At 39.0% G+C, this 25,772-nt stretch overlaps 1 protein-coding gene across 5 annotated transcripts in view; it reads left to right on the top strand.

Moving 5' to 3' along the window:
- Positions 1-5,234: 5,234 nt before the first annotated feature.
- LOC111148293 (single stranded DNA binding protein 2) overlaps positions 5,235-25,772 on the top strand; it is a 304,545-nt gene continuing 284,007 nt past the window's right edge. For 4 of the 5 annotated variants that reach the window (XM_022504779.1, XM_022504777.1, XM_022504778.1 and 1 more), the window contains exon 1: positions 5,250-5,311. In XM_022504779.1, coding sequence (XP_022360487.1) covers positions 5,250-5,311 — 62 coding nt within the window. Of the gene's footprint in view, positions 5,312-25,772 lie in introns of all 5 variants that reach the window. The other variant, XM_022504780.1, reaches the window with a different exon arrangement.

Here is a 25,772-nt window from a genome sequence, read left to right as displayed (position 1 = left end):
CTCTCCTAACCCATTCGTAAATGTTTAGGAATAGCTAAGTTGGAAATTCAAAAATCTAGGGCAATAGGTTAAGAAAACAGTCATTGCCTCAGATTAACTGATGTTAAACCAATAACAGTGTCAAATAATGTTAATTTGAGGTTCCATTTCATTTATCATTCCGATATAAGAGACCACATTGCATAGTATTACTGTTGTAATGACTGTGTTCATTGAGTTACTTTGGTACATGGCAGGTAAGCAGTTTGTGGATCTAAGCATGCTAGTCTCTTCTCCCTGGGAGTGAAGTTTCATACAGTAGTTTGAGTGACAAACATCTCAGAGCTTGCTCACATTCTTCTGTAGAATAGTCACTTTTGAGAGAAAGAGGTGCGGCTTCGTGGTCTGAGAACAGGACTGTCAGCCAGGAACACAGAGTTCTCATCCCGGAACTATTTCTGTTTTCTTTATAGATCAGATCATGCTAATAAATCTTTTCAGGACTCAGTTTACCCAGTTAAGAAAGCTGGTTAAGAAAATGTAATAATAGGGGTATATTGAGTATTAATAAATGGGTATCTGTTAAATGATTTGAAATGAAAAGTGGTATGAATGTAAGAAGTTTTTTTTAATGAACTAGTTTATGAAACAAATAAATAATAGAAAAATTTTGTCCTTTGGAAAAATTACCTCAAAACAAGAAAATTACTTTTAATGAATTTTAATGTTTAAAGTTTATTTTAATTTTTCTAAATAAATATTTTCCTACTCTAGATTTCTTTCTTTCTTTCTCTCTTCCTTCCTTCCTTCCTTCTTTCCTCCCTCTCTCCCTCCCTCCCTCTCTTTCTTTCTTTCTTTCTGATTTTATTTCCAACCTACACCCACTGTGGGGCTAGAACTCACAACCCTGAGATCAAGAGTCTCATGCTCCACTGAATGACCCAGCTAGGTGCCTCTAACTATTTTCCTTCTTAAAATTAACATGCTAAGTATTCTATGTGTTGTAAATAATTAAATTCATCATTAGTTTCTACTTAAACATAAAGAAGTAGTTTCTGTGTTCTATATAGCAAAGGGAAATCCTTTCTGAAGTCCCATGCACTATAAGAATATGAATGTTATTAAACTTCATGTCTAACAGAAAAAATTAAGATCAAAGAAATGTATAGTCAGTCTAGAGTTTTAGCAGGGTGGTACAACAAACTGCCTGTTTTGAACTGATAAAGACTTCTTCGAAGAATAAGATGCAGGTTCCAAAAAGACAAAATTGTGCAAATGTACACACACAAAACCAGGACAGGGGGAGAAAGACCTAATGAGTGAGTAATTGTGGTGTTTTATATCTGAAAGAATAAGATAAAAAGGAAAAAAAAATCAACTTCAAATGCAAATTTTCATTCTGGTGGCTAGTCAGCATTCCCCTATCCTAAATCCACCCCCCAAATTAATTAGCCTTATGTGCGAAGTTGAAGAACAAAACAATAACTTCCAAAAAAATATATTGTGGTTCTTCACAAGAAGATTTAAATCTCCTATCTCCCCCTTTCTTAAAAATGAAAACAAAACAATGGATCTTCAGTTCTGTGTCTGGGATCTCAAATTTGGCTGTGAATATGTGTTTCAAATCTCATTAATTACAATATTGGCCCCATGAGATACAGTTGCTGATGCAAAGAACAGTCTTTGTACTCAAAATAATTTGAACAAGGGCAAAGAAGCATTTTACTTACATGTGTAAACATTAAGAGGAAAATAAAACAGAGATGGTTCAGATGGCTGCTGAGATGTTTTAATGATAATTGATTTGACTACCACTGAAGCTTTAAGGTTACCATGTATAGGAATAGTCATGTTTTGACTTAGTATATTTGTTGGATAATAACACTCCTGTGAAGTTAACTCTGACATTAACTTGGCAAGTTCTGAACTAAGACCTTTTAGCATTTTATTCCTTCTAGATACTAAGACCAAATTGTTCCGAATTCCATACCCTACTGTGCCAATCTATTATTTATTTTTTAAATATCAGAAAAGATGCCATTACTCAAAAGACTCTTCCATGTAATAAATCTGAGTAAAAACTAATCAAATGAATAAAAGGCAGCAGTAGACAGGAAATAGCTTCTCTTGTTTTCTCTTTGTTTTCCTTTCTCTTTAGGAAATAGTAAATTAAACCATAGCTACTTGTGGTCTTGTACTATAAGAACACACGTGGTCTTACATTTTCATCCTATTAACAAATTTGTTGGCTCAGTGGGTAGAAAGTAAAGCCCTCTGTAAAGATGTCTTAATGCTTACAGGGGAAGGGTCATCTGTTACATATAACCACAACCTAAAAATCTTGCTGAGATCTGATGGTGTCCACTGGCTGTCTTTAAATGGATACTGTAGGGGCGCCTGAGTGGCTCAGTAAAGTGTCTGCCTTTGGCTCAGGTCATGATCTTGGGGTCCTGGGACTGAGCCCCATATCTGCCTCCTTGCTCAGTGGGGAGTCAGCTTCTTCCTCTCCCTCTGCTCCTCCCTCTGCTCATGTTCTCTCTCTCTCTCTCTCTTTCTTCCCCTCTCTCTCAAATAAATAAATAAATAATCGTTAAAAAAAAGATGGGTACTTAAGAGCAAAGTTAAGCAGCCCTAGTTCCATAAAAGAACCACTTGGAGCTTACAAAAAATACAAATCCCGGCGTCCATCCACAAAGTTTCTGAGTTAGTTCATTTGAGGTGGGGTCCAGATCTTGTATTTAAAACAAAAGTCAACAAAAAATAAATCCTCCTAGGGTAATTCTAATGTGCCATGACTAAGAACCATAGAGAATCCCAACACCAGAGCAAGGATAATTAAGTAATTTGTTTTTAGATAACAGTACAAGGCCCACTCTAGGTCTTTAATGAAAGTTTACTTTGGTCCAAGTGTGGACAGAAACATGGACTAGCAGCTGCATAGCTCTCTCCTTGACTGCATTGTCTAAGCAGTCACTTATAGGGAGTGTTCTATGGGTCATGAAGCCTTGAGATGCTGATAATTTTCTGGGTTAAAGCCAATGGAAGTTGATAATTGAACAACAAATTACATATGTTAACTCTGAAGGTAGTCTGTAAACAGTGGCAGCCTTATACGTATCTGAGCATTTTGAGCAAAAGTTCATCAAGAGACTTACTTGCTAAGCATCACTCCTGCTTCTCCTGAGTCCATGAATGCCTTGTATCCACCACCAAATCCCTACAGTTCATTGTAAACAGAAAGAGGGATTTTGAATTAGAAATGGCAAATTACTTCTCTTGGAAACTAATCAGCTTAAGCCTATGTGATTTTTCCCCCCATTTTCTTCATCCTCACTTCTATGGGATGAATTTTTGTCCTTTTAATAAAAGCAGTTTTATTTTTCTTAAATCTTTCTATCATGATGTCAGTCCTCTTGTTTTTGCCATCTTCTTTTGCTTTCATATTCTGTTTTCTTCATTTAATCCTATTTCTCTTTTTCTTTTCTTTTTACGCTTTCCGTTTACAATTAAAAAAAATTCTCTAACACTAGAATAGCAGGTACTCCTTCATTTTTTCCCAGTTTTTTATTTTTGTTTGGTTGCCAACCCCTTTTCTCAGTCTCTGTCTTTCTTACTGACTGCCCTTCCTTAACCTTCTGTTGATGTTTCATTTCTGTCATTTGCTGTCAATGGCCATATAAACCCATTTCTTTCCACTCCATGTATCTCTGTAGCTCCATCTGCATTTTTAGGGTCCTACCACTAAAAGCTTAAAGCTCTGTGTGAAAATAGAAAGGTGGCTTTCCCAATTTAAATCCTATTTTCTCTCCCCTCCTATAGCTGTTCCACGTCTATTCATCCTTTCCTGATGTTTCCCCAGTCTGACCCCCACCTGCACCCCTCTTCCTCTGTCACTCCCAATTTGATGCCCATGTCTTCTTTCTAACCCCATTTGCACTCTGTCTGATTTTGCATCTAAGGATCTCCACAAGATAAAGGATGGAGTTCTATCGGGAGCCAGATTGTGTTTCAGAAACTTTCTGCACATTTACTGAAATGGGATTAGGGGCTTTGATCCAGAAATATTCTTAGGCAGCCTTTCAGCTCTGGCACAACTTTGCACACCTTGGAGGAGGGTTGGGGCCTACTCTGGAGGACAAGGACAGGGATGTCTTTAAAGGCGTTATGTGGCCCTTTCCACTTCAAAGGTCAGGAAGAGTAGACATCAGCGACCAAGGCTGGAAAACCAGGCCAGGTGGGGATGCCTGGAGCCCTTTTCTGCGGCATTTCAGGCAAGGGAGCTGTTGCGTGGTGTGCCACGGGGCTCCAGGCGTACCGGGGCCAGTGAGGCCCCAGGATTCCCCGGCCATCTTTGGGAGGAGGCTCACCCACCTCTAAAGAGGGGAGGCAGGTCTGAGGCAGGGTGTTCCCCAGGGAAGCAGGGCGCGGCCCTAGGGGCGAGGCGACGCCACTCCAGCGGCGCCGAGGGCCGGAGGCACAGTCCCTCCCCTGGAGGAAAGGCGAGTCGCTCGGGGTCGCTCAGACAGAAGGTCGAGGAAAAGGCGCGTGTGTCCCTCGCCAGCCATCCCTCTGGGAGCAGGGCGTGGGGGGGGGCGAGGTGGGGGCGACACCCAGGGAGTAGGGCTGAGGCGGCAGAGATCAATTCAGGGTACTGGCGCGGAGTCACAGACAGGAGAGGAGCCGGAGAGGGGGCCGGTGGGGGCTCCGGAGAAGGCTGGGGCCGTAGGTCTGTCTTTGTACCCGGCGGGCGCCCCGAAGTCTGGGGCCTCACAGCTCCAGCTCCGCCGGCTCCTACCAGCGACTCCAGGCCGCACTTTCCCCTCCTCCCGGCGCCTTCTCTCCAGTGAGGAGCCGAGCGCGGGCGGTGCGGGGGGGAGGGGCGGCGGCTGAGAGAACAGCCAGTTGTTTAAAATCCTTCTAGAGCAGTTTCTAATTCCCCCCTTGCGCCGGGCTTCGGAGGGGGGAGGGGGGAAAGAGAGCGGGAGGAGGGAGGAGAACGGAGAGGGAAGGAGGGAGGGAACCCGGGAGGGAGGGAAGGAGGGAGGAGACTGCCGCTTAGACTGTAGCAGCCACCGCGCGCTTCGGAAGGCCGGAGGGAGGGGGAGGCCTGTCAGTCTCGCGCGTTGCCTGGGCGAAGGGGGTGGAGCTTTGGCGTGGGGCGGCCAATAGTGGGGGTGGCTGCGTGGGTCGCCATGGGGACGGGGCTGTTCCCGGGGAGGCTGTGATGGGTTGACAGGTGCGTGACAGTGGGAGCTGCTCTCGGCACAAGCATGTACGGCAAAGGCAAGAGTAACAGCAGCGCCGTCCCGTCCGACAGCCAGGCCCGGGAGAAGTAAGTGTCTCCGCTTCTCACCCACCTCCGCCTTCACACGCGCGCACACACACGCACGCACTCGCACACTCTCTCGGAGACACACAGACCCAGACCCTCTCCGCCTGGGGAGAGCCGGGGGTGGGCTGGCAGGGGGAGGGGTACACGAGGTGGGGGCGTGCGGTGCGGGGAGCGGCTATTTCCCAGGAGGTGCTCGCGCGCGGCGGGCGGCCTTGGGGGGCTGCCTGCGGGAGGGAGCGGGTGTGCTGGGGGGCGGTGGCGCTGCTGGTGCCGAGGATGGAAACTTGTTTGGGTGATTGGGGGAAATAACCCGCGGGTTCACCCCCTAACAAAGTAACTTTAGAGCTGGGGTCCGGGGCTGCGGGGACCTGGAGAGCTGCCGAGGGTCGCGGGGAGGGCGGAGGGGGGCAGCTGCGTGGAGGAGGGCTCGCGGTAAGACTGTGGGTGTTTGGAGGGGCGGGCTGGGGTCGGGGGCAGGCAGGGAGAGGGGCGCCGCGGCCAGGGGCTCCGGCGCCGGGGCTTGGGGCCGGGATCGCCCGGCGAGGTGAGGGCGGCAGTGCCGGGCGCGCGGCGGGCGGAAGCCGGGCGCGGAGCGGCCGAGCTGGGCCCCGCGGGGCGCGGAGACGCGCGCGGGGCGCGGAGGGCGTGTGCGGGCGTGGGCCGGGTGGGCGTCGGGGCTTTCTTCAGCTGGTGAAGAGACGCGGCTTCGGTGCTGCCCAGCGCCTGGCAGATCAGGGGTGGTCGGCGCCCGTAGTGGCGCCGCTGAAGTTTGGGAGTCTAAGAAGGACCGAGTTCCCGGAGAGGAAGAGTGTGCTGGCGAGAAGCGGGATCTGCTGGAGGAGGCTGGTGTTTCTGCCTCGCGGGCAGACCCAACTCGGCGCTGGCGGCTGGAGAACTTTTTTTTGCAGACTTACCGCCGCCCCAACGCCGGGGGGCCGCGGCTGCCGGGGCGGCGGGCCGGGCGGCTCCCGCTGGGCGGTGGTCGCGGGGCGCGCGGGCTGGGAGTTCTGTGAGCCGCAGCGGCCGGGCGGGGGGAGGAAGGTTGTCTGGGGTGCGCTGGGAGCAGTGGTCCGAAAAGGGATTTGCCGGAAGGCGAGAAACGTTGAGGTGGGGAGATACAGGTGTTAACTCTGGTGGGAGCCCGGAGGAGGCAGGCGAGAAAAGAGCCCCTCCCGGCCCGGGATGCTGCTGTCACGGCACACTGCGAAGTAGGGTGGTTTGCTGCTATTCTTATGTACTTGTAACGGTGATTTGGTTGTTACTAAAAATGAGACCGAATAGTGACTGTGACCACTGAGGAAGAACCCCTCTTTTCTGTGCAGCAGATCGGTGATTCCCAGTAACCACCTCCACTTTGAGGGGGAGGCTTATCCTTGTCACTGAATGCGCTCTGCCTTTCCGAGGGGGTTCACGCTGGGGAAAAGTCCGAGAGCATCTCTGAAGAGCTACTTTGGTTACCTTGCGCTTGGAAATAGCGGCGTGTAAATAAAAACCAAATACTCAGACGACCGACTTTCCCTCCTTTAGGCAGTTAGTAGTCTGAAAGTTTCTTGTGCCCTAGGGATGGGAACATTTCCTAATCTTCGTGTTGGCAGCAACACACCATTCCCATAAGAGTTAGAGGTGGCAGGCCTTGATGGAGCAAAACAAACAAAAAATTTAAGGAGAGATGCTGGTTTGGTTTGGTTTTGTTTCCAGAGGTATTTTCTGAGGAGCTACATTTAGGAACTAGTTGATGTGCCGTGAAATATACAGAAGGCAGTAATATGTCTGGTTAAGAAACAGAAGTTACTAGAACTGAAGTTTTGAAATAAAAGCCCAATTTATGTGCATTAATCATTTGGTTATAATATACCTGATAAGATTAAAAACAAGATGTTTTAATGATTACACAGTATTGGGATTTCATATTACTGAGCGTGAAGGAATTGAAATGTGTTGAGGCATTTGGGGATGGTTGAATTTGAAAATCAAAGTAATTTTGGATTTTAGTTAGACTCCAGGAATGTTGACTCTAATCTGTATCCTGATAACTTCCTTAAAAAAAAATTTTTTTTAATTCTCTGAGATAATAATGAGAATGTGATGTGTCTCTGGTTCTTTCTAGCCTAATTTTGTGATTCTGTCATGAAAACAGATAATTGCCACTTTTGCTGTCCAGTCTACCAAACTGAACGCCAAGTAATATCTACTGTTGAAAGTAAAGTGGTGAAGGTTCTGCTAGATGGTGCTATTTGATTCAAATATATTTCTTCCATTCATTATAATTGGCAGCAGGAATCCTGGACTAGTTTGCCTTATGAACTAAATATAGATGAAGAGGCACTTTTGGGGAATTGACAGTCATTGTTCTGGATTAATTGTTGTTGCATTAATTTCTGGGTGAATGTTGTTTGAGGTAGATTCTATTTTATAGAATAAACTTAGCTTCATTTTGATGGGAGAGTTGATTTGACCTCTCAGGTTTCCCCTTTATTATTCACTTGGGAGTTTAATGGCACTATTCTACAACAGTGTGCTAACTTCTGAAGATAGGGATCTTGAAGTTGTCCTTAAAGTGGATGTTACCAGATTTAAAAAAAAAAAAAAAAAAAATTAAGGTGTCATATTTTAAAAGGTACCTGAGCAAAAAAAGAATTTTCCTTTAGTAAGAAAGTTAGAATTGTTCTGATCTTAAAAACCACAGAAATAACTTCTTTTTCAGTAATAAATATGTACATATTTATTTTATTTTAATAAAAACTTTCTGAAAAAATGAGTTATGAATAATGGCATACATATGAAAATACTGGCTTTATACTCTACCAGGAAATGTGTCTTCTAATGAGTTCATGGTGGAGAGCTGACGAGTGCTTACCTATATTATTATCTTTGCTTTCTCTTTCATTAATAGCTTACTGTATGGAATATTTGAAATTAATTTGTAGGTTTTATATAGTAGCTAAAGTTTTAGTGTACAGTTCTGAGCATAAAAATGTCCAAAGTCAAGTTAATTGCTTATTTTGTTGTTTTAATTTTTTTTTTTTTTTTTTTTTTAAGAGAGATGGTAGGAAGAGGAGGAGCATAGGAAGAGGGAGAGAGAGAGAGAGGGAGAACTTAAAGTAGGCTTCACACCCAGCACAGAGCCCAGTCAGTGCTGGGCTCTCTGAAGACCCTCAGATCATGACCTGAACTGAAATGAGGAGTTGGACACTCAACTGAGCCACCCAGCCACCCCTGTTTTGCTGTTTTAAAAACCAGAGGATCGAGTCTATACAAAGAGTTGTATTTTTTTAATTATAGAGCAAGTGATTGAAAACCTTTGGTGGGAGGTGGTATCTTCGCATAGAAATTTAAATTCTGATCCTCCTAGGTCATTTCCCCCTTTAGCAGGTTTTCCTGGTAACACTGATCACAATTGTAATTAAGTAACTATATAATTGCTTGTTTAATGTCTAGCTTCCTCTAAAATGTAAGTTTTTTGAGGGCAAGGAATGTTATTTCTAATTTCTTCTCTGAGGTATCCCTAACCTTAAGGATAGTGCCTTCAAATGTTGAAAATGCCAAATAAATACTGTTGAAAAAATGAAGATGTTAGATCCAAAGGGATTTTTTTTTTCAGGGTGGAAAAAGTTTTTTTTTCAATTACCTACAAAATAAGGAATTTGGAAATTTGAGTTCCACATTCTCTAGCTTCGTTGTATTTAAAAAATAGCCAATGACAACAAAACAGTAATTGTTATTTGTCATTCTACATGCCAGCCCCTGTGTTCTGGCATCATGTGTTTTTTCTTTAATTTTCCCAGCGATTCTGCAACATAGTAATTTTTTTTCTCTGTTAAAGAGATAAGAAAACTAAAACTCTCAGACTAGTTAAGTAATTCGCCCAGGGACACCTTACGAGCTGGGTTTCCAGTAAAGATTACTCTACCTTTAGAACCTGTGGTTAAAGCTGAAAGATATATTTTTTCGGTATACCAGATTGCCTTCCTGATCTAGGGTAGGGTGCTATAGTTTTAGGGAATGGTATTACATAAACAGATAAAACAGACTTTAAGGATTTGATCACATATGAATTCTTAGCCCCTGGTGTACCATTTTGACAGACTGTCGATTTGTGTGTGGTGTGAGCAAGGCATAGAAATTTTAGGAGTGGAAGTTGGAAGCCTAAAATAATGGAGAATGCTTGTTTCTTCCAATTTTTCCTTCCAGGAATTTTGTTTGACTGCTTAAATTTTGAAATTATATAGGCATGGTAGCTGTGGAAAATTATTCTAAGAAACATTGCTTAACTTTAAGCCATATTGTACCCCACATTGCCACAGAAAGACTTAACTGGCACCTGTAAATACATGAGTGGTGATAGTATTCTTATTAAACTAACTGCCTCTTTTAAAATTATGTCATAGCACAGAAAGGTAAATCTTCTTTAAAGCAAAGTTAAACATAAGGTACACCTACCAAACAGTGACATCATATTAAGTAAACTTGTGAGAAACCACAGAAATCAAACTGTGCATCTAACCTGGGGCTCTGAAAAGTAACTTTGGTTTTTCAGTTATGAATCTTTTAGTTGGATATACCAAGGAACAAATACCATATGTTCATTTTTAAGTGGCTAGGTCTAATGCACAATTTAAATACACAATATAAATACTATGCCATGTCTGTGGCATAGGGATTGTAGGGATTAATATCTGCCAGCATCACCTTATTCCCCCCTTTTTTATTATTGTCACTCCCCTAAAAAAAAACCTGTAAACTTCTTTTTCTTCCTTCCTTTCTGAAGGAAATAAAGTTAAGACAAGTAAGTGAAGTAATGCACATCTCTTCAGAAATTTGTCTGATGGGCATTTAATAGTTAAATCAAGATTTCTAATACTAGTGAAGGAATACTTTTTTGGGAATGACATTTTCTATATTAAATTGACTCTGCCCTTCCCAATCCCCAGGATGTTTACTCCAAAATACTAAATAACTTGTATCTAACATGTCATCTTAGCTGTGAGAGTTTTTCTATTGATTGATCTCTTTTCCATTGTAGAAGAATCTAAAAACCACCTTTTTTGAAGGAACAAACCTAGAGAAAAAAATATGTAGGATGTCGAGAGTTAAATTTTAGTATTGTTTATCCAGAGATTTTTTTTTGGCTCTTAGAAATAGTTTTAGTATTGTAATGTATTTTTTCAGTGCTGTGAAAGAGAAGAATGAAAGGTTTATTCCCACACTTCAGAGGCAGTTTGCCATATAAAACCAAATTGGGATGAAAACCAAATGTATCTCACATCTTCAATTATTACTAGGAAATAGAATAATTTTGTTTTACAGTTAAAACATAGACTGTGGGCAGGGGTTGAAATGATACATACATTGCAGTTTATTGACACTTCAACCTTACAGTTGAGAGTTAAAAGTAAAATTTGGGAAAAAATAATTTTGAATTTAGAATCTTTTTCTATAGAGATCACAACTGTTACATTTTGGGGCATAGAATTGAGGTTTAATGTATTGGATTTAGAAAACATGATAGTACTTCCTAGACTATATAGCTTACAAATATATATTGAAGATAATTATAATTTTATTTTGGAATACATGGAGATATCCTCTACTGTTGTGTCTACATTATTGCTTTGACATTGGTATGGGAATGATACGAAACATTTGCATGCTGGTGATGTATTGTTGATTTGTAATATGTGAGCCTCTCTGTAAATGTGCTAAAATATTAATTTTATTAATAACTTACTGTTTCCTTGGGGAAGGACTTAAAATAGCAATGGAGTAATAGAATAAGATATATTTGTTAATATCTGAAGAGAGTTTAGAATAAAAAGTTTATATATAGATTTTAAACTTTGCTTATCTGATTTGTATGTATTTTACATATTTAGCATCTATTCATGTAAGGTTTTGTTAATATATATATATATATATATATATATATATGACTTAATATGACTAAGACTGTGAATTATTTGACTATTATACCAAAACCATGTATTCCACCAAAAATGATCTGAAGAGTGGTCCACCAAAATTTGTGTCCTATTTGTTTTTAGTAATACTAGAGGAATATAGATGTTATTCTTACCTTCCCAAACTGTATATTCTTATTCATTGTGTGAGGAGATTGAAAAACAGATGGAGAAATGGTCCACCCAGGGAATAATAGAGTTTTTCCCGGTGACTTTTAATAGCCCTCTAGCTAGCCCTGTCCGAATTTCTGTTTGGTCATAATGGGTAACTGGTAGTTTTTGTCAGAGTAGGTTAATAAAGATTTTTGAAAAGTGGAGCTAATAAAGTTACTGTAATATTGACAGAACTAAAAATTTATCTGGACTCAAAAGAGCCTGGACAGTTCGGTGCAATGGAAGAATTAAATTCATTTCTTGTTCATCTTCAAAAGAGAGACTTAAGTCGGTGTCACACTTTTTAGTAATGATGAAACTACTCTGACGTTTTATTTTAGGAATTTTGATGATTTTATTTCATGGAGGACCCTAAACATCTTTCCAGCAGTAATGAACCACTGTAACATTTCAAATCACAATTCAGCTAGAGTAAGCTTGAACCGATGACCCTGCTATCTCCTATTTTTGATCTTCTGCATTAATTTTACTTCATGGCATATCATACAAATAGTTCACAGAAAAAATTGTAGAGACTAACGTGTAACATTACTTTTTTTTCCTATTTTGAAAGTTGTTTTTTTTTGTAATTGTAGGTATGGTATAGTTTTACTTATTTTAAAAATATTTTATTTATTTATTTGACAGAGAGAGACTGACAATGAGAGAGGGAATGCAAGCAGGAGAAGTGGGAGAGGAAGAACCAGTCTTCCTGCTGAGCAGGGAGCCTGATGCGGGGCTAGGTCTCAGGACCCTGAGATCATGACCAGAGCCAAAGGCAGATGGTTAACGACTGAACCACCCAGGTGCCCCCCAGCATAGTTTTAATAACTAATATAGTTGAATTATTCAGAATATAATCTAAGCCATATTAAAATACTGATGAAATGCTTGTGAAGGTAAGAATAGTAGATGAAAATTTACATGTGGCTCTGTACGTGTAAGCTAAGAGAGGAGTTGATGCCAAGAATAGGCTCTTGCCTGAAATTGATATGGTTATTTTTCTTTAGTGATCTGATATTTGGCTTGATGTTCCTTTTATTTACCTACTTCAAACTTGAGAAAGAAATACAGCTACTTTACTGATAGAAGAAAGCTAGGTAAATGAATTACTCTATTAAAATGATTACATTTAATAGGATTAAAATAAATGTTTTCTGAAAAATAAGAAAGTCCTAAGTATTTCATAAAGAGCTTGTGGAGTTTTGTCATAGAAAGCTTATTCTTTAATATTAACAAAACAGCAGTGCTATCACTTAAATATTTTGTTTGTATTTGACCCATTACTTGCATTGTCTCATTTAATCCTTTTAAGAATTCACTAAACTGGGACGCCTGGGTGGCTCAGTTGGTTAAGCGGCTGCCTTCGGCTCAGGTCATGATCCCAGCGTCCTGGGATCGAGTCCCACATCGGGCTCCTTGCTCAGCGGGGAGCTTGCTTCTCCATCTGCCTCTGCCTACCACTCTGTCTGCCTGTGCTCATGCTTGCTCTCTCTCTCTCTCTCTCTCTAATAAATAAATAAAATCTTAAAAAAAAGAATTCACTAAACTGTTAGGTGCTATTTTCTGTTAATGTTAATAGAAGAAACAGAGGCTTAAGAGTTTATCATGCTTTTGGTGGCAGGTATTAAGACAGGAGATAGAAAATAGTTTAATTGATCAGAGTTTAAAAATAAATCTCACATATGTCTGGAAGAGGTAGTTTCAGAGTTGATTGAGTGACTCAAGAATATCAGGGTTCAGGCTCAGTTTCTTTGCCAGTCCTCATGGTTTCCCTCTTATCAACATACCATTTTCCCAGTATCACTACCTCATAAGACCAAGTCAAAGGAAGGAGGAAAGACAAGGCTTTTCCTTTTTGGGTCTCATTAATCAGGGAGGAAAACCTCTTCTTGAAGTTGCTTAGCAGTTATCTTCTTATGCCTTATTGAAGAGAATTGTAAAATTCCCTACCCTAAACCACTTACTGGCAAAGGTAATGGGATTACTATAATTGGCCTAAGTCAGTCATCTTCATCCTCTGGATTGGAAACCTTGCTCCCTTGTACCTGAGCTGCCTAAGCAAAACTGGAGATCTTTGGTAAGGAAGATGTATTGTAAAGATACAGAGAGAGTACAGTGAGTCCCCTCCTTTCATGGGACTTACTTTCAAGCTGAAGGAAAATCATAACAATAAACAAAGTAAATAAATACAGTAGGCAATTTCAGATAGTCATAAGTGCTAAAAAATTATAGTGGAGTAGTGTAATATAGAGAATGACTGGGAGGCTACATTAGACTGGTTGGTCAGGGAAAGGTTCTTGGAAAGGAGACATTTAAGCAGAATACTGAGTAATATTCAAAGAATAAGTCATGAAATACTTGGGGTTAGAGCATTTCAGACAGTTCTCCACTATAATTGAGGAAACCTGTAAGCATCAACATAATTACTCAAGGATATATAAAGTATGAGTCAAATTGGGGTAAGAACCTATGTTCCCTGGAGCCTGTTTTTTGTTTGTTTGTTTCTTTTGTTTTGTATTTTTACTGAGGAATTGAGCAGTGGGTCTAGTTTATCTGGGGTTTCCTAGGTAATAAGATTGACTGTCTTATTTCCTGAACCCCAGGGATGTACTTGTTCTAATAATGACAGTGGAGCATATGGCTTTTATAATAACATTGATAGAAATAGCTAAGATCTATTGAACCCTTAAAACCTATTGTATTGACAAAGGGTGGTACAACTGGTATAATTATTTCTTGTAAATTTCCCAGGTTGGTTAGACCCCCTTAATCTGTGCACTCATTGCAACCTCTCCTTTTCCTTTTCACATCCATTATAAATTAATGAATTATTTGTGTAATGTTCTGTTTAGTGTTTTATCTAGATTGGAATCTCCCTGAGGACAAGAATCATGGTGTCATCTTTTCAAATGTATTCTCACTGGTTAGCACAGTGCTTAGAATTCTGATTAGATATCTGTGGAATAAAAGAATTAAGGATTTAATTTATAAAGAGCTTATAAATATATTGCAATACAATGTCACTACATCTAGTTTATTTTTCTCCTCAATATTCTCATATTTGGTACCAGGATTATTATGTAATTTCTAAAGAAGAGTTTTCTATAAGAGGGGCGTTTAGTGGTCATTTTGTGAATTTTAGGACTGTAGGAGATTACCTAGTTGTATTACTCAGAAATGTGTGTGTAGGGATGCCTGGGTGGCTCAGTGGGTTAAGCCTCTGCCTTCGGCTCAGGTCATGATCCCAGGGTCCTGGGATCAAGCCTCACATTGGGCTCTCTGCTCAGCAGGGAGCCTGCTTCCCCCCCTCTCTCTGTCTGCCTCTCTGCCTACTTGTGCTCTCTGTCTGTCAAATAAATAAATAAAATCTTAAAAAAGAAATGTGTGTGTATTTTTAAATATATGTTTTTATTTCTATTTTTTATTTTTTTAAAGATTTTTATTTATTTGACAGAGAGGGAGAGAGCACACACACTTCTGAGCACAAGCAGGGGGAGTGGCAGGCAGAGGGAGAAGCAGGCAGAAGAAAAAGCAGGCTCCCACTGAGCAGGGAGCCCCATTCGGGGCTTGATCCCAGGACCCTGAGATAATGACCTGAGCTGAAATCAAGAGTCCATCACTTAACTGACTGAGCCATCCAGGCTCCCTGCATATATATTTTTAATATGAATTTTGGATAGGACAATTTCCTTTTCATTGTATTTCAAAAAATTTAACAATATAAACAGAATTAGACTTTATAGTTTCAAGGTATTTTAATATACCTTGTATTATTTAAATCTCACAATAATTTTGGGAGATAGGTGGTAATTGTCATTGGCTATTGAGATTTATAGGTAGAAATTGACTTACCTAGGTAGGGTAATAGAGTTAATATGTGGCAAAATTGAGCTGTATTTAGATTTTTTTTGGTGCTAAGGTCAGTGTTTCATTATTCCATAGCTGCCTCTTTTAAAATGAGAGGCATGGAGCCTGCTTAAGATTCTTTCTCCTCCTCACTCCCATTCTACCTCTCTAAAAAATAAATAAGTAAATAAAATGAGAGGTTCATATATATTTCACGAAGGTTTATGTATGGATTTGATTCAGCAGAGAATCATGGATTACATAATAGTTTAAAGTTTATGTCAATACTGGTTAAGTGAAAAATATTGTTGTAGTGTCGGTTAAACAAAATCTTTTTTTCTCCTTTAAAGATTTGCTTATTTTATGGGGCGCCTGGGTGGCTCAGTGGGTTAAGCCGCTGCCTTCGGCTCAGGTCATGATCTCAGGGTCCTGGGATCGAGTCCCGCGTCGGGCTCTCTGCTCAGCGGGGAGCCTGCTTCCCTCTCTCTCTCTCTCTGCCTGCCTCTCCGTCTACTTGTGATCTCTCTCTGTCAAATAAATAAATAAAAAAAATCTAAAAAAAAAAAAAAAAAAGATTTGCTTATTTTAGAGAGAACACCTGAGCAGGGGGAGGGACAGAGGGAGAGAGAGAAACCTCCATCAGACTGCCCACTGGGTGCAGAGCTACATGTGGGGTTCTGTCCCGGGTCCCCGAGATCATGAACCCAGCCAAAATCAGGAGTTGGCCATTCAACCACCTGAGCCACCTAAGTGCCTCACTTAAACACAATCTTATTCAATCTTACACAAATACAACTCCAAAAATAGCTACATTATAAATAAAACCTGATATTTGTTTGAAATCTTTATGTTTTTGTTACATAAGTTAATTGGTTTGGGATTTAGGGTAGTTTGAATTTCTAATTTGTGAAGGTTTGGGCTCTTTGATCAACACACTCTTCTCTATGCCTTTGCCAGTTAGATTCAATTTGCAGAGCTGGAGTAACAATAAGGAAAGGAAAGGTTTTTTTTTCCCCCTTCCATATACCTCATTCTAATAAGGAAGGGAAAAGTCCTTTGATATGGATTACTGATAGACTATTCTTACCTTGTTTTTTTTTAAATCATGATAACATATATAACATAAAATTTACCATTTTAACCATTTTTAGGTGTACATTTTAATGGCATTCAGTACATTCACATTGTTATCCAACCATCACCACCGTCCATTTCTAGAACATTTTCATTGCTCCAAACTGAAACTTTATACCCAATAAATAACTCCCTGTTTTCTCTTCCCTCCAGTCTCTGGCATCCATCATTCTCTGTTTTTGTCACATGAATTTGACTATTCTAAGTACCGTGTATGAATGATACCATGCGGTGTTTGTCTTTTTATGTCTGGCTTTTCCTCTTGTGTAATCTCTTCTGCAACTTCATAAAGTAGATATAACCCTTATTTTACACAGGGGGTGAGTGAGTTTCGCTGAAGTTACATACTTTGTCCAAGGCCATATAGTAAGTTGCATAGTCTGGATTCAAACTCAGGTTTCTTACTTCATTGCCCATCTTAACCATTTTGCCTGAGTGTTTCATTGCTTGATATGGGGAAAAAATAACGGGAGTTGTGAGGGTGGGGAGTGGGATGGGAATGCTTGGATTGTTCTCGTCACAAGTATCCACCATTTTTAGTTGGGGTGGGAGGCAATAGAGAAGAGAGGTGCGAAGGAAGAAGGTTAAGGAAGGCATTTTACAGCTGCTTGGAAGGTGGGCAGAATTAAATAGCTACCAAAAGTGTTCCACAATAGCTCCATATTCTCCAAAATAGCTGGTATGAGATTTAACAGCTTGAATGTCATGCTTGTTGGAGAGGAAGATGCCAGTTAGGAGCTCAGGTTATAATTTCAGGTAAAGCTGTTTCTCCATTCTTTTTGTATGTAGAGGTGAAGTACTCTGACCTAAGTTGCTTTCCTTAGTAAATTTTAGAGTCAGAAATAAACAGATGAGAAATATGTAATGGCTCAAAAAAACCTTTCTCCTCTAATTATGAGTCTCTTCCAACCAGCATATGGCCTGTTGGTTTTCTGTTTGTTTTTGGACTAGGGCATCTGGAAAGTTCCATGTGCTCCAGGAGCAATAGTACAACCGTACTGAGTCTAGTACTACAGTACATTTCTATAGTACTAACTATTAGAAAAAGTAGAAACAATTCCTTAGTTTAATTTTTTTACAGCATTATGAACTATTTGTCATTTATAATTGGATTAAAATTATGTGATGATTACATTTTATTCAGTGCATTTAAGCAATAGCAATTATTAGGAAGCCATTAAAGGTGTTTCAATAAGCATTTTTTTAAACACCGAATTAAACTGAGAGACTGATACAGTTGTTTTTTTCATTTAGAAATACTGTAATGGAGAAATCTGAGTGAAGTTTCTTATTATCAAGTACATTTACATGCACACATACACAAATATGTTTGTGTATATACTGGGAATAGTTTTCAGGTAGGAATTCATTTGAGGAAATGACTTACTAGTTTATTTGAATTTGAATGGTATTTGCTCAATTATGTAAGTGAGTTGGATTTATAAATTCAGGCCCAAAAAGTTTTGGGTGTAGGCAAGTTTTTACTAAACATTAAAGGATGCTGATGCTTTTCTGTAAGATGGGTATAACATTAGCAAGAGAACTCATAGCAAGCCCTGGCAAAAATGCTGCTAGATGCCAAATGTTGCTGTGTTTGTATTAGTCAGATCCCCAGCAGGATAGCTCCTTCAAAAGGAAAACTGGAGAGAGTTTAAGGTTAAAACTAACTAGGGATAGAGGGACACCCAGGAATTAGCAACAAGGAAAGAGTTACCACCCCCCACCCCAACTCCCTTAGTTCTGAAGGGGAACAGGGACAGAGAAGTTACCAGAATTTGGTAAGTGCTATGGTCAGGGCAGAAAGGCTACTCACCTGTTCTGTGACTTTACCAAGAGGACCACAGCCACCGTCAAACCCATTGTAAACAGAGGCTAGAGGCCTGGCAAAGAGATCTTCCCTCTTTTCCTGCCCTCTGATCAACTGATGCCTCCTTTCCACAGAGCCTAATGGGAGCCAGAGGGCAAGGGAGAGGAGATAATACACCCCCTTTAGAGATCAGCCTCTCAGGTCACAGCCAACAGGACCAATGAAGAATATCCAGGACAGTGTTCAAGTTTTAATTTTTTATACATTTGAAGCAGTTATTCCTGTGTTTGTTTTTTATTTTGTATAGAATGACCTTTGGAAATGAAACTTTTTAAAAAGTTGGGTTTTGTCAAAATAGCATTTAAAATTAGTTTTTAAAACTCACGTAACTATTTAGTGATAGTATAAATTTGTATACATTTTAAGAGGTGGGGGTAATATTCCTTCAGCTTTCTGCCGTCTCCCCCTTCCTTTGTTCATTTAAAAAAGTGTTAACCACCTCTTTCTCTCTCTGTTAGACTGCATTGAGCCCTCTTTAGTAAGATCTGAATAACAATGCACTCTCTGCCCACCAGGAGTTCACTATCCACTGGGGACTTACTATAGGTCCTTTTTTTTTTTTTTTTTTTTTTTTTTTAAGTATATGTGCAACTGAAGCGAGCACTTGGGGGAACTCACTATCAGTAATTACCTTACTGAGTAACAAGCACTATAATGGGAATAGAAGGTACATGGGAGTTCTGCAAAAGGGCATGAATCCAGCAGAGGGCTATGATATTTCCAGGAGATATTTCTTTTTTCTTTTTTCTTTTTTTAAAAGATTTCATTTATTTATTTGACAGAGAGAGAGAGAGAGAGAGAGCACAAGCAGGGAGGAGGGGCAGAGGGAGAGGGAAAAGCAGATGTGGGGGCTCCATCCCAGGACCCTGGGATCATGACCTGAGCTGAAGGCAGATGTTTAACCGACTGAGCCACCCAGGCACCTCCAGGAGATATTTCTAAGAGGATGTTTATTAAATAAGACATAAGCATTAGCCAAATTTGGGTTGGAGGGGAGCAGAAAGTAAAGAGTATTCTAGGGAGAGAGAGAAACATGTTCAGAAACAGGAAAGTACTAAGGAGAATGCTGTATTTGGTGGACTATAAGAAAGTTGGTATGACTGGATGTGCTATAGGTTAGGTAGAGAATGTGTCGCCAGATACGTCTGGCAAGTTAAACAGGAACTGTTTCAAGAATGACCTTGAATGACAGCTTGACCTGAGAAAGAAACACTTTTAAACAGAAAAGTGACAGCTGAGGTGCATTTTAGAAGAATCCTTCTGGAAGTAACACAGAGGGTGGGGTAAAGGAGACAGCAATGTTAGGAAACTATTGTAATAAGTAAGCTATGGTAATAATACATCATTTCTACCTTACTCTTGGTCCAGTAGATGTCTTAGGATTTAGAATACATAGGACTTGGTGGTTTAAATATGAAAACATTGGGATTTTTAAGATGGCTGTAATTATGGATAGAAATTTCAGTATGAGCCTTGGAGGAACTACAGGAGGAAGAACAGATAGGAGATGTAAGGAGGAAGATGATGAGTTCAGTTTGAAAGGCCATTCAGACCTAGAGATGGAGCACTTGAAGCCATGAGATGGGAATGAAGTGTGAAGAGACCAAAGATGGAACTTTAGGTAATATTTAAGGGCCAAGTGGAAGAGGAATTTGAGATTGAGACTGAAAAGGAACCCTAGAGAGATATGAGGGAAACTCACAAGGATTGGTGACTGTCACAGAGGGCAAGGCAGGGAATTTTTGCAAATGAAGGCCTATGAAGGCTTAAATTTTTAGAATAAGAGGTCCTCTGTGAACTGACGGAGAATAGTTTCAGTGGAGTGGACCCAAGTTAACATGCAGTATTTTGAGGAGTTGAATATAAGGCAAGAAGGTGGAGACATCAAATGTGAACAGCCTCACTTGAGAAAGGAAGCAGAAAGAAGACTAAATAGAAGAGGATCTAGAAATTTAATTTGGTAATTTTGTGTACATAGAGGTGTTAGTTGGGGAACACTGTTTGGTTCTGTTATCCTGTGAAAAGGTTTCCTGGAAACAAAGTTTCAGTAGTACTTTAGGGGTGTGTGTAAGTGTGTGTGTTTCGGGGAGGGGTAATTTCAGAGAGGTGGTAGAAGTGACAGAGAGAAGCCAAGGCTAGTTTCTGAAAGCTAGGCTAACAATTCTGAAGTCATCCTGAGGCTATTTGAGGCTCACTGTAAGGTTTGTTTTTTAAAGATTTATTTATTTATTTTAGAGAGAGCGCGTGCAAATAGGGGAAGGGACAGACAGAGACGAAGAGAGAGTCCCAAGGAGACTTCCCACTGGGCGTGGACCTGATCCCTGGGATCTCACAACTCTGAGATCATGACCTGGGTTGAAACCAAGAGTCAAATGGTCAACTAACTGAGCCACTGTGTGCCCCCACTGTAAGGTTTGTAAATGGGAAAGTGACATGAACAGAGTTTACTCTCTCCCATTGTGAAAACAGGAAATAAGTCATCTGTGATGTTAAAAAATGTCAATTCCATTTTACCCAGGTGTAATAAAGCATGGATGGATTTAAAATTTATTCTGCTATTTGTAACAAGATAAGCTTAAGCTCAGAGGAAAGAAAATGGACATACAGAAATGGTAGAAAGTATGGTGTATTATTGATGTTCTATTTTTGTGTAACAGTTCATAATAAAATTTGTAACACTTTTGCACTGTCAACAGGGACCCTTGCAAAATATGTTGTGGATTATTTGTAAAATACTAATTCTATATTATTACTTAATTACTTTAAAGTATATTTGAATTAAAAAAACTTTAAGTATAAGTTTGAATAAGTTTTATGTAATATATCATTACTAGCATAATTGCCTTTTACATAAATCTCATTTACTATTTTATTAGAACTTTGAAATGTAACTGACAGTATTAAGGTGGGGTTTTTTACTGTGTGGTTAAAAGATACAATAAGTGTTTTCAATATGTATTTAATAAAATCTGGAACATCTAGCATGAAATGAGTTAAGTAAAGTTTATAATTGCTGTTCTAAGCAAAATGCTTAAGTACTTTAATTTTCATTATTTTAGCATGCTTACATTCATGTAAAATCAACAATGAAGAGCATATGCAGGTCACTTTGATTTTTCTGGTGGGAACCTGAATAAAACGGCATTTATTTGAAAAAACTGCTAGTAAGGGCAATGGTCTTGATATGAATTATAAAATAACCAGTTATTGATTGGAGAGGCAGTGATCGTCCTGGCATAAGAGTGTAGCATGCCCTGGTGCCTGGGTGGCTCAGTTGGTTAAGCGACTGCCTTCAGCTCAGGTCATGACCTTGGAGTCCTGGGATTGAGTCCCACATTGGGCTCCCTGCTCAGCGGGGAGTCTGCTTCTCCCTCTGACCCTACCCCGTCTCATGCTGTCTCTCTCATTCTCTCTCTTTCAAATAAATAAATAAAATCTTAAAAAATACGAGTGTAGCATACCATCTTCAACTGTTTTCTTCATAAATGTATTAAAGGGGGCCTGGGTGGCTCAGTGGGTTAAAGCCTCTGCCTTCAGCTTGGGTCACGATCCCAGGACACTGGGATCCAGCCCCACATCCGGCTCTCTGCTCAGCCGGGAGCCTGCTTCCTCCTCTCTCTGACTGCCTCTCTGCCTACTTGTAATCTCTGTCTGTCAAATAAATAAATAAAATCTTTAAAAAAATGCTTATTAAATAGAGAAAAATTACTTAAATTCATGGGGCTTTGTAATAAGTCCACTTACCTTTGCTAGTTGGCTGTCTATATGGTATATAATAAGAATTTATGTTTGGATATACTTCTTATGTGTTTTGCTTGTCCTTTGAAATGTGTAATAGTTACTTATTTTGTATAGTAGCCTGCTGTCGTTTAGATTACAGTTGAGGGAGGGAGATAATTGCATTAAACTAAACAAAAATGAAGTTAAATCTCTTATTTTAGGTTAATCAGGCTTTTAATAAAGATTGCTTTGAGATACTTTGCTATGTTGTCTATTTTACCACATTTTTTTCTGTTAATATGGAAATAATACACAAATTAAACATTGATCTTTTTATGTGTGTTGAAGAAATTAAAAGGTAAAGAAACAGTTACAGATGGATGTTGCCTTTCCATGTTATCTACCAACTCAGTTAAGTAGCTTTAGCCAAAATAAAGTATAATTCTAATCAGAAAATATCATCCTTTTATCCATTTACTCTAAATGAATAGGTATATAAATGCAATGTACACATTTCTAATGGTCTGTAGTTAACAGAGAATAATTTCATATCTTTTTAAATCTGTGGAAACTTAACTAGTTTAAGTAAGTACTATTTAGTATTCAAGGCCCTATTCTGACAAAAATAGCCACTGTCACAGGTTTTAGGAGATGGTTCAGTTTCCTAAGTTACATTCCTACTGGCAAAGGCTGTCTAATTGTGACATTTGGTCGGATCAAGGTGAGTTATGTAGAAAGAGGAAAGGAATCAGTAAAATCTAGGGTTAATAATTTCTTAGATTTCCAAACAGGTAAGATCCATCAGCAAAGCTGGAGGACTATAAAGGACAACTCTTGAACTTTTTTGATTTTAAATAAAATAGTCCATTTTAGGTATATTATAATAAGTTCATATTATGTGAAATATAGCTTATCACTGAGAATACTTCAGTTTTAAGTTTAATGAATTATGTGACTGAATTAGGGGTTTCTGACCTTCTCTTCCAGCTGTTGATGTATTGATGGGAATCCCTATAATCATAATTTACTATGACTAAGAGAGACTCATTTTTTCTGATGTCTGAAAGTCATGGGAGCTGTCTCTCTTCCCTCTGTGTTTACTACCATATGACTAGTTCTCTTCTCTGGGTGACTTCCAAGTTATTTTCAGTCAGTGGAATCCTGAGGTTGTTGGGTGTTCATATGTATTTTTTTCTGTTGATGAGTGATAGTATTTTATCTTGCTGATTGATAGTGTTTTATTTTGTTGACTGACATTAAAATAAGCTTAATAAGACCTTTACCTGTTTTTGGGAGATTCTGGACATACTATTTTACTTGACAGAGAAAGCTATAATATTAGCAAGTTCATCAGGATATTTTTGAAACTTAAATCTTTTGAAATTATCCAAATTGGAGGGTCTCAAAATTTAGAATTAGTTTCTAAGACCTCTTTCATTCCAGAGATGAGAGAATTATTCATTTAACCTTTTTAAAGGCAGAAGTTAAATATTTCTGTAATGTGCTGTTTCCTAATGTCTAAAATGAGAAGAGGTAACTTACTAGTAATTTACCAGGCTACTAAAATAGCTGACTAGGGGGAAGGAAGGGTGACTTTTTTTTTTTTTTTTTAAATGTTTACTAGAAAGGGCATAAGATACTCTATTTTAGCGATAGGTGCATCTGCATAAAACTCAGTTTTACCTGTAGCCAGGGTTTCTTCTATGTGGGTCATTCAGAGTAACTGCACTGAAAAGCTTTATGCCACATATAAAAAAGCACCATTCAGATTGCTTGTTTTGCTTTTATTTATTTGCATATGTAATTTATTGTATCTGTAAAAAGGGAAGTTCTTATAAAAAGCAACAAAACAGGAAAAATAAGCAAGTTGTTTCTTCTGGTAGATCATGATGTAGAGATTAGTTAAAAAAATTCAGTTTGAGAGATTCCATTTAATCTTGGTAGTGTTTTGATAGGAAGTTGAATATGTAGAAGCAAAAGTATTTTACTTAAAAACATTATTTACAAGACACTCAGAGTAAGTTTACTGAGTGCATTAGCATCAGTATTTATTGCCTGTGTTGAATTCCAGACTGAATTATAACTTTGTTCCATAATGACCAATAATTTTTTTTTAAAGATTTTATTTATTTATTTGACAGACAGAGATCACAAGTAGGCAGAGAGGCAGGTTGGGGGTGGGGGGAGCAGGCTCCCCGCTGAGCAGAGAGCCCGACGTGGGACTCAATCCCAGGACCCTGAGATCATGACCCAAGCCGAAGGCAGAGGCTTCCACCCCCTGAGCCACCCAGGAGCCCCAAGACCAATAATTTTTAATACACATTTATGTTGCATTTATCCATACTATGGGTCATGGATTACCACTTTATTTTGAAAAAGGGGAATTATTTAGAAACTGACAAAAAAGAATTAAGAAAAAAATGGAAGAGCCAGATGGTTTAACATCATGTATCATTGATTTTTGCATGTTTTAGTTTCTGAAATACATTTATTTTATGGTTCTGATTGAGTTATGTTTTTCTACTTTTGATGTAGCTTTTTAAGGACTGCCCCTAAGAATTTCTAATTCACATAAGTGGATGATACCAGAGATAGCCTTGATTTGACATAGGTCAAATCAAAGACCATCTTTTGAAGCCAGTTTTAAAGCCTTGAAATCCAATGTTCCAGTGGATTGCAGTGTTAACAGCAAAGTTTCCTTGTGACATGATAATTGAAATGAAGATAGAAATTTTCATTTTTCCATTTAAGTTAATGTTATAATACAAGAAAATTCCATTTTGGGTTTTATCTTATCACCTTCCCAAGTTACATAGAACCAATGTGGGGAGGAGAGAAGCAAAGTTTTGGTTATGATCCCTCCCAAGGAATCTCCAGATAAGGGGTTCATTGTTTTTAAGGGAAGGAAAAAGGATATATTCTAACTTGGATGGTGGTTCTTCTGTAGATGTGTTGGAAATTGAAAAAAATCACATTAATTGAACTCTATTTGAATAAGGTAATTGACTTTCTATTTTTTAAAGTTCTTTGCGGGAATGGTTACTGGAACACTTGAAATGGATACACATTTTTGCCTGAAGCTTATGTAGGTAGCCAGGAAATCTTTCTCCCTTACTTGGCATAAGTAAAGATACTTTTCCATAGGATATTGCCGAAGATTCATTTGGCTTCTCAATCACATGGACAGTTGTGATAACTTAAAGGCAATAATTCTACTCCATGAAAATATCAATCATTACTCTTTAAATCTGTGATCATCAAAAAAGATAAAGAGTTGATGTTAAAGGGTTAATTTCTTAATAAACTATTAACATATTTGAATGACCTAAGGAACACAGGATATTACACTAATGACTTCATCATCATCTTACAGTCCTAATGAGGTAGATGTTACACTCTGTTTTATGGACAAAGAATCTGCGGCCTAAGCAGTTAGAAACTTAAGGTCATACATTTCAGTATTTATAGAATCTATATTTGAATGCTGTTCTTTCCATTGAACATTTGCTTTTTAATGTGTATAGAGTTTCAAATTTACTAAATGAAAAAGTTCTGGAGATGCTTCACAACAATGTGAATATACTTAATGAATGGTACACTTAAAAATGGTTAAGATGGTAAATTTTATGTTACTTATTTTTTTAACCACATAAAAAGTTCTATTTAGAAGTGATTTCCTTTTTGTTTATTTATTAAGTAAATTTTCAGTGAAAAATAACATGATGTAAAGTGTACATTATATTAGTTTGTCGTCCAAAATGAAACTACTGAAATTTTACCG

The sequence above is a fragment of the Enhydra lutris genome, unplaced genomic scaffold, assembly GCF_002288905.1.
Source record: "Enhydra lutris kenyoni isolate GAN:26980312 unplaced genomic scaffold, ASM228890v2 scaffoldscaffold19, whole genome shotgun sequence".
In the NCBI taxonomy this organism is placed as follows: domain Eukaryota; kingdom Metazoa; phylum Chordata; class Mammalia; order Carnivora; family Mustelidae; genus Enhydra; species Enhydra lutris.
Note: the sequence above shows the minus strand (reverse complement) of the source record. Positions and strands in the feature narration are given on the sequence as shown.